We start from the raw sequence: 9,612 nt of genomic DNA on the forward strand, positions 1-9,612 counted from the left end.
TGGTGGCTGGGGACATGGGTTAGTGGGTTGGGTGGTGTTGGGTTGATGGTTGGACTTGATGATCTTTGAGATCTTTTCCAACCTTAATGATTCTATGACTTTAAGTGCTCAGGGCTTTGCATGGTCTGTGGTGATTTACATACCCAAAAACTTTTGGAGAGCAAGGGTGCCCTGACTGCACTGAGCTCAGCACAGAGGGAAAACCTGGAAGTCTGACCTCCTGGAATCTTCTCCCCCACCATGGCAGAGTGGTGGCAAAGCTAGTCAAAAACCACTGGCAATTTGGGAAATTAGAAAAAAAAATTAGAAAAAAACCCTTATTTTTTATTTTTAGCTAATTACCCATGGGGGAAGCCCTTTTTATCTGACTCCATCTGATGTTGAAGGTCATTACATCCAGAGGAGGGTAAAATTCAAGAATTTTGTTAAAAATCTTCAAAACTATTTTTTTTCCCCATATCCAATGCATTTTGCTGGCAAATGATCTGAATAAAGTGTCGACTTTTGCTTTGTCCTTGAACTGTGAATTTACATTTTGTCTGTCCCTACGAGCCTCTCAGGATGGGGGGGAGTGGTCTGGCAGAGAGCCTTTGTCCAACAAAATGACATATTTGGGGGAAAAAGCAACATGAGCAGCATGAGCTGCCATTGCTGCCGTGACTCCGTGACCAGAGCCAGACCCAGCATCGCTGCGCTGCCCCAGCCATGAGCATTCAAGTGACTGCGGTTGAGGTACACCCTGTAGGACCACGGCCACCTTGTCACCCCCTCCCCGTGGGATGTCCACCTACCAAGACACCGTGGACAGCACTGTTGGGGGTCTGTGATGGGGCTGGCGCATTGCAGAGCCGGGCACTGGATCCGGTAGCACCTGATGTTGGCATTCTGGGGAGAGACAGAGAGAAAAACGATTCATTCAGCTACATACACCAGGGGAGGTTTAGGCTGGATATTAGAAAAAATGTTGTCACCGAAAGAGTGATCAAACATTGGAAGAGGCTGCCCAGGGAAGTGGTGGAGTCACCATCCCTAGAGGTGTTCAAGAAGCATGTAGATGTGGTGCTTAGCGACATGGTTTAGTGGGTTGGGTGGTGTTGGGTTGATGGTTGGACTTGATGATCCTTGAGGTCTTTTCCAACCTTAATGATTCTGTGATTCTATCTTCTCCCTGCACAAGGAGGAAGATGTTGGATGATGGCCACATTATCACAACAGATTGTGTTGGCGTAGCTCACCCAGCCAAGGATGTCTCCATCCCTGGCTTGGACCCACTCATGGTCTCATCATCAAAGACCACTCGTGGTCCCACAGCAGCCCTGAGTCACCTCCACTCACGGGCCACCAATGCTGCTGAGACAGCTCCCTCACAAGGTCAACCCAACACCCCCAGGGGAACGCGGGGCTTCTTCAGAGGGAAAGAAGTTAATCCAGCATCCCTACGGGACTGGGAAGGGCTTCTCTGGTCAAATGAGACACCAGAACCAACTGATGGTGTTTTAAAAGCTGCCCAAGTGATGCCCCAACGCAGCACCATCCCCACCACCTCCCGTGGCACCTCGCGGGGGACGTGCCTCGGAGCAGCTGCAGCGGATGCAGTACATCAGCCCCTGCGGTTCCAGGTAGGGATGCCAGCTCTCGCCCGGGCTGTACTTCTTGCCGTTGAAGTCGCAGAACATATCCGGTCCTGAAAGTCAACCAAGAGAAGCTACGTGAGAGAAAGGGATGGTCCGTGGGACAGCTCTTCTCCCTCCATGATGAGAAGAGCAAGGACAGCTCTGTACCTTCACGCTGTCCCCCATGAGTCCCTGATGGCCACATCCCATCCACCAAACCCCAGATGAAATACATTCCCCAAAAGCCTTTTTTTCCCCATTATTTGGTTTTTTTCAGGCTGGGACCCAGCTGACCACAGGAGACTGAGCTCCTTTGAGCAAGCTGGACTCCCTTTGCAAGAAGGGACAGAATGGGTGGTTGTGAGGTAAAAATTTGAGTTGTCATTCTAAAATAGGTCGTTGGAAGATGGACACATGATTTCAAGGTGATGCTATGGGACTGAATTGTCCCAGAAGGGCTGCGGGGGGCGATAGGAGAGGCAGAGTTTAGGAGTTTTCACTGTTACCCAAAAAAGAAAGGGAAAAAACTACATTTTGGGGTTAGAAACACATTCTGAAGGAAAATCTTTTGCTCCTCCTAAGAGCTTCAGCTCATTCTCTCAAGGACCCCTGGACAAGCGCTATCAGCAGATGGGCAGCTGAGCATCAGCCCTAAGGAGCAGGACCATGCTGGCTTGCCCCATCCCACCAGGCTCAGCCCCTTGGCTTTACTGGCTTTGACATGGCACTGGTTTGACTGAAGTGGGTTGTGCTCTTCATTTATGGGGCTGTCCATGAGGACAGCAAGTCCACTTCATCCAAAAGCACAAAAAGCACAAAATCATGTATTTTTCTATTCCTCCCTGATCTCACCATCCTGAGAAGAGACAGTTTCCAGCCATGCTCCTGAACCGGAGGTGTCTGTCCCAGAAATGACACAATCTTGCCTACACCAGGATGAGTTTAACCTTGCCATGGTGCAGGGAGAGGGATGAGATGGTGCCCAACATGACTGGTGAAGGAGATTCCTTTCGGTGATCTCCCCTCTCCCTGGATTTTAGCAGGTCCCTATCAACCCCCTCCATCTCCAAGCCCTTGGTTAACACACCAACCCTTCATCAGGATGAGGTCAACCTGCAGCAGGACCTGTGGGACAAACCCTGGCCATAATCACCAATGAGAACCCCAGGGCTTTGGCCAGAAAGCCCAATTCAATTGTCGTTAATGTTCACATGAAAAAGCAGGATCCTGCAGGATTGAGCACCAACCTTTGTCAGACCTACAGGAACCTGGACCCTGCAACTCCCACCACAGCCTGGTGGCTGCTCCTGCTCTCCCATGGCGTGTCCCCAAGCCCCGGCCAGCTGGAGGGACACGCCAGGGTTTATGTTCTTTCATGAACAAGAACACACCTGCCTGCATGTGTCATTAGTGGTTTCAATGCTTACAGCCCCACCAAAAATTGAAGGTGATTTGAAAGGTTATGTCATCACTAGTATTTGAGGTACTTCCAGCAACTACGTTGCTCGAAGGCAGCAGAGACGTTTACACTCCCCGAAGCATTTATAGGTCTTTTAAAAACTTGCAGCACCATGGGGACGGGGGGAGAAGGCTGTTTTCCGAGGCATGGTGCCTGCGCGCTGCAGGAAGGTAGGCAAGCTAGTGGGTGATGACCCCACTACGCTGCTGGAAGGACTCCTCGAAGAATAGAAGAGGGACTCCAAAATGAGTTCGGTGGTGTTCACCACCCCAATGATGCTAAAAGCCGTCCCATGCTCCGCTCTGTCACCTGGGGTAAAGAGTGGTTTAGACAGCCTGGCTGGTGTTGTCCCACCTTGCCAAAGCTGGGGATGCCACCAACCAGGCAAAACTCTTATGAACACACCATGGTGGGCTGCCGTCCCTCCTCCAGTGTCTGACCATCCTCAGGATGAATCTAAGCGATATTCTACCATGGCCATCAGGAAGGGCAGACCTGTGGGTCTATGACGATCCTCATGCGTCCCTTCCAACTGAAGCCCTAGGGGTCTTCCAGCAGCCTTCAGCTCCTCATTGAGTTCATGGCTTCAAGCACATGATTCTCCACCTTCAAAGGAGGTGGCCACCAGCTGTCCAGACCGCCTAGTCCAAGCACAGCAGTATGGGGCCAGCGTTGCATCTGCAGAAGTGGAGATTTGTGATAATTTGGGGGTGGATGCCATCAGAGGGACAAGCAGGAGGCTTTTCCCTACTCAGGTCTTTAAACTATCCCCATAGCTTGCTCCAAACCTCTAACAAGTCAGCAAACTCATATTCCTGGCTGTGCACAACATGAGCTTACAGCAAACCACCAAAAAATGGGGAGTGCGTGGCTGGAAACTGCAGAAACCCAAGATAAAGGGGGGAGAAAAAGAAAAAAAAAAAAAAAAAGAAAAAAATAATCATTTTGCAAAAGGGTGAGAAAATGACTTCATTTTTCCCTGCTTGCAGCATCTTCATGAATTACGCTGAGAGTGAAGAAATCAAGTTGCCTTCGTGTGACACGGCCCCACTCAGCTCGCAGGCTCCCATGCCAGTTGGCTGCTTTGTTCAAACATTTAATCACTTGCCTTTCAAAAGTGGAGCCCTGGTTTGGGTCCAGCCCTCGAAAGCAGCCTGATTCATGTCTGCGAAGGGCCCGCTGGTAAAATTAAAGCCGACTGGCAGCACCGGGTGGCAGCAGACACTTGTCCGCATCTCAGTAGCACTATGCAGTGTATTTGGCAAGAGGCGGTGGCGTGTTTGGTTAAAAGCAAGCTGGGGATGGATGGAAGGAGGAGGCTTAAAAAGTTGGAGGCTCTGGATCATTTTTTCCCATGCCAGGCTAATAATTTCATTTTCAGAAGTCAAACCTTGGATATCTTCCCAATTCACTTGGAGTGAAAAGCCATTTGTGGCAGTAAATTGCTCCCGTGCCGTTCAGTCTCCTTATTTATTGCGTCTTCGGCAACAGCACGCTCACAAAAGTCACGTTGTTTTACTTCCCGGTTTCCAGAGGAGGCTCTTGAGCTGCAGAGCATTTTCAAGGCTGCAGTACCAAAAATCCAGATGAAGCCATCACCTTGTTTTCCTTCTCAAGGACCAGGTGACCCCTGGGCAGGAGAAGACATCGGGCTCCTGGGCAGGAGAAGACATCGGGCCAGCCTGGTCCACGCCATGTTGGAGACACAACCAGAGGTCGCTGATTGTGAGCCAGAGGCTCCACGCTTGGAGGTGGCCCTATGGGACCCGGCAACAGAAGAGGTGGGAAGGAGCAAACACCTCCCATTGCAAACATCTCCAAGAACAGGTACCACCCAGTCAGCTTCTTCTCAAATACAAGAAGCCTTGCTCTTCAGAGTACAATTATGGGTTGTATGAACCAGAAAAACCAACTGAAAGCCATGAAACTGATTCCTCTGCCATCCAGCAGCAAGTCCTGTGGCCTCATGCCCGGAGGGAGGGTGGGAGATGCTGCGAAGAGCGATTTCTCCATACCGCAGCTGCTCTGCTTTGCCGACCTCAAAGGGCTCTGCAAGGGCCATCACAGAAGAGGAAGGTTTGTCCCTGCTTCCCCATCCAACAGCCATTTTCCACTGTAGCCCCAGTGTTTTCTTGGGTGAGGACCATCTGGTTACAATCAAAACACTGACTATCCCAGGCCAGGGTGGTCTGGCCCAGCTTGTGTCCATACCCACCTTCTGGAACCACCTTGGCCCAGCTGTCCCCAGGCGTTTGGGAAAGCCCAGGGTTGACACCAGTCAACACCATGCTGGGGATTGCACCAGCAGCTAGAGTCTGGACACCCACAGGCTCTGCCCAGGCTCTGGTTTACTTTGATTATCATCAGTTGTAATTAATTATCATTAATTGCATCCTGGACAGCAAGGAGGGTATATAAGATGGACAGTATGATGGGGAGGATGAGGCAAGAGAGGGCTGTTGGAAAGAAAAGGGTGATCTCTGGCCATGGCAGGGACAAGAAGAAGCAATCAGCTTGGGGCAAAGCCTGGAAGATTTAGGACAGATATTGCAGCTTTCCAGCTACCAGGAGATTTAAATCCCAGAAGATGCTATCGCAGAGGCTCTTGATGAACCACCTGGAGCAGCATCTTCATGGGATGGTCTCTAGAGATATCAATCTGGGGTGACAAACTGAACAGCATGGAGGAAACCCCTCCTGCACCACCTTCAGTGACTGCTGACATCCCTCTCACACCATGAGAATGGCCCCAATGCCTCTTTGAGATGTATCTCAACAGCTTCGTGGACAAATCACCATGCCATCCTGCATCTTCATGCCCTGCTCTAGATCCAGTGAGAGACCAGGAACCAAGGGAGATGGGCAAGACTCTACAGCCTCCTTGTTGAACCATCAAGCTGACTGATGTTGGTCAGACCACCCCCAGACATCTCCTGGCCTTGGACACAGACAAGTCCCCTCAGGCCAGCATGTCCATGAGACCTGTCCCTCGAAGCTCTCCCACCCTAACAGCCCATTTCAGACAGTTCCTTGCATCCCTCCACATTTACAGGAGGCTGTAAGGACAAGGATGTCCCCATGGGTTTCTCAATGTGGTGTGACTCATCCCACTGCACTCTGACTATGGCTGAACCAGGAACCAACACAGGTCAGATGTTCTCCTGCATCAATCCCAAGCATGGCAGCAAGAACCACAGTGAGTTAATAAGCTGAAAGAGCGGAGATTTAGATTAGATATTAGGAAGAAATGTTTTCCTGTGCAGGTGGTGAGGCAGTAGCCCAGGGTGTCCAGAGAAGCTGTGGATGCCCCATCCCTGGAGGGGTTCAAGGCCAGGCTGGATGAGGCTTTGGGCAACCTGGGCTGGTGGGAGGTGTCCCTGCCCATGGCAGGGGTTGGCACTGGATGGGCTTTAAGGTCCCTTCCCACCCAAACCCTTCCGTGATTCTATGATCAATCCTGACTTACATTGGAGCTCCTCTATGCTATGGGACACTGAGGAGTCTCCAGAAGCAAGTCTCTGCTGCAGGTGAAGCCTTGACCCACAGCTAGAGAGGGGCTAATGCACCTGCAAGACCTCAAAGTGCAGAAAATGATGGTAACAACCTTTCCAAGTTCACTCAGCCACCACAGAATCATAGAATCATGAAGGTTGGAAAAGACCTCAAGGATCATCAAGTCCAACTGTCAACCCAACCCCACCCAACCCACTAACCCATGTCCCCAAGCACCACATCCACACATTTCTTGACCCCCTCCAGGGATGGTGACTCCACCATGTCCCTGGGCAGCCTTTTCCAATGCCTCATCACTCTTGCAGTGAAGAAATTTTTTCTAATATCCAACCTAAACCTCCCCTGATGCAAAGTGAGGCCATTTCCTCCAGAAAGCCTCCACCAGCCCTGTGCCTCAGTTTCCCTAACAAGGACTTTCCCTCCAGATACCAAACTGGCTCCAACAAGAATCCTACTGAAACACCCCCCAGGTCTCACCCCGCTTCTCCCCCATGTCATCCCATGGCACAGGTGGTTTCCTCCATCTCTGCATCCCCAGATGGTCCCCCCGCAGCTCTCCCCCGAGCAGGGCACGTCTGAGCCAGGCTCTCAGCCCTGACAGTTTTTTTTGGAGGTCACGTCCCTGCCAGCCAGTGCCGCGCCAGGCGTGTGGGGGTGTGTTTATGCAAACCAGTTTGCAAGTTTTTAAGAGGGGCCATAAATAAAGTGTAAAAAGCACTGTCTGGTACACAAAGTCCAGGCGTTCCTATGACAGCCCTGTATTTATGAAGGGCTTAAAATGCAACGTAGCTCTGAAGGGACTGGTTAAAACACACCGGGCCCTTGACATGTGGCATCCTAACGACTCCGCTCACATCCAGATCGCATCCCACGCACTTGTCTCGCTCAATCCTGGGCTGGGAATTTCTTCGGGGGACTTTGGGAGCCTGGAAAACTCAGCAGCTCTACAAACGCAACCTCAAGAAGCATCACCCAGCTCCCCAGGGTGAAGAAGCTGAGTAAAATCCTGCACCCAGAGCATCCCCACGGGCTCTGCGAGCAGCAGACGGGGCCCCGTGTCCCTCCGCTCCTTCCCAAGGGGATGCTCAGCTGTCTAAAGTGGGGTGTGCACCCCTTGCCTCTCCCTTACCGCTGGCCACCAGTAGAATTTCCCTTTCATCCCCGTCCTTCCCATCTTGGACCACTCAGTCCCTTGTAATGCTGGATCTGAACACGTAGGACAAAGGGATCCCACAAACCTCTTTTTCTCCAGGAATCACATTAAAAAGAAATGAAACAGCAACTTCCAAGCTCCTGGGGAAAACCACTGCCCCGTGCTCTCCAGAGATGCTGGTGTTTAAATGCCTCCAGCCAAAACATCGTCACGTTCAACTATTGCCGCTGAATTACTCACAGCGGCCGGGCTGCAGCACATTCGGCCCAGTAACCTGTGCCTCTGATATTTTTTCACAGCTGAGAGTGTAAATCCCCTAAAATAGCCTGTTTCTGTGGGCAAATTCTTCTTTTCTGACTAGCCTTCAGGCCCCGGCGTTTCTGCTTCTCACCTATTTTTAGCCACGACACTGTAGGTCTCTTGGCTGATGAGCCTGCTCGTAACTAATTTATTCCTGTCTTCATTCTCCCCGAGCGCTCAGCACCGAGAAAAAAGTGAGGCAGCACGCTGCAGAGGCAGACAGTGGAGAAATGTCCATGATTTGATGAGAACCTTGTCCCCAAGACCCCCCTGCCCTCAGCTGCGGGGCACATGGAGCCCCAGCCAAGCCCCCTGCACTGCGGGATGTGCCTGGCAGCAGAGCCAAAGCGATGAAGAGCTGGGGACAATCCTGGATCTCCCTGCTCCAATACTGCATCCCCAACCTTTTATCACTGTTATAAATCCCCAAGTTTTCTCCCAAAGCAGATAAACCCCCACTGCCCCCATTCACCCCAGTTTATGCCCAATTTAGGGGCTCTGCTACCATCATCAGGCACCTCCAAAGAGCGAACACCTCACCTAGCATCTGTTTCACCTGCTGGAGTTGTCTCCATCCTCCTCTGATCGTGGGTACCACCGTTAACACAGAGGCAGGGAGTCAGACCCACATCCCTCATGCAAAAAAAACGATGCTGCGGTCGGAGATCAGTGGCTTTCGATGAGCCCAGGGAAGGGAAAGGAGCCAAAACTCACCCAGATTTTGCTCTCCGAGGCTTTGCACAGCCCCATCCTGCAGCTTTCCTTCTCCCCCCCCAGCACACCCCATGGGCTGGACGAGCCATCCAGCGCTCACATTTTGGGTTGGCACTCCAGGAGGACGATTATTTGCCGAGTGCCTAATGCACCGCTGGCAGCGAGCAAGTCGTAAATCACCCGAATGCAGCCACCGACAGACTCTGCTGGGATTTCAGGAGATTAAAGGGGAGAATTAATGTAGGGGACACAACGGGTCCTGCTCTGGTTTGCTCGGGTGGTTTTGTGATGCTGTAGGGGTGGCCAGCACCCACTGGTGGGGTCCCAGTGGCTTGTCCAAGCCAAACCCACCTCCTGGCCCCAATTAACACCCCAACACCCTCCAAACTGCTAAACAGTCCCGACAAAGTCCTTCAAATCTTTTTTGTACAAGTGCTGAACCTCCCTTCCCCATCCCAAATTTTATCTGCTCCTGCTGGGAGCAGGAGCAAGGGAAGAACAAGGGCTTGACATGGAGCAAAGCCCCCAACTTTGGTTTGGGGGGGGGTCATTTCCCCAAATTGCCCATGTCCCCGTCCACCCTCAGAGGAGATGCACCCACGTGGGGTGGGATCTCTGCAGGGGACAGGCTGCAATTCCCCTCCCCTGCGTGATTTCTGACCCACGGGAGGGGGGTCCCAGACCTTTACAATGTCCCCATCAGCTCAAAAAACCCCACCGCCCCCCCACCAGCCCACAGCAGGGCTGTACATCCCCGCAAAGCAGCTGGGGACAGCAGCAGGTGGAGGGGGACACAGCTGTGTCCCCAGCGGAGCAGGATGGGGGACCCAGCTTGCTGCATGGCCTGGAACATCCTGGCC

General features: G+C 52.0%; 1 protein-coding gene across 1 annotated transcript in view; it reads right to left on the reverse strand.

The window, feature by feature from the left end:
• Positions 1 to 1,684, reverse strand: part of CHRDL2 (chordin-like 2) — a gene marked incomplete at its 5' end in the record, with an annotated part of 18,777 nt that extends 17,093 nt beyond the window's left edge. Inside the window, 2 exons of the mRNA XM_010086417.1 lie at positions 792 to 885; positions 1,572 to 1,684. Coding sequence (XP_010084719.1) covers positions 792 to 885; positions 1,572 to 1,684 — 207 coding nt within the window. The remainder of the gene's footprint in view (positions 1 to 791; positions 886 to 1,571) is intronic.
• Positions 1,685 to 9,612: the final 7,928 nt, after the last annotated feature.

The sequence above is a fragment of the Pterocles gutturalis genome, unplaced genomic scaffold (assembly GCF_000699245.1).
Source record: "Pterocles gutturalis isolate BGI_N339 unplaced genomic scaffold, ASM69924v1 scaffold3926, whole genome shotgun sequence".
Taxonomy (NCBI): Eukaryota; Metazoa; Chordata; class Aves; order Pterocliformes; family Pteroclidae; genus Pterocles; species Pterocles gutturalis.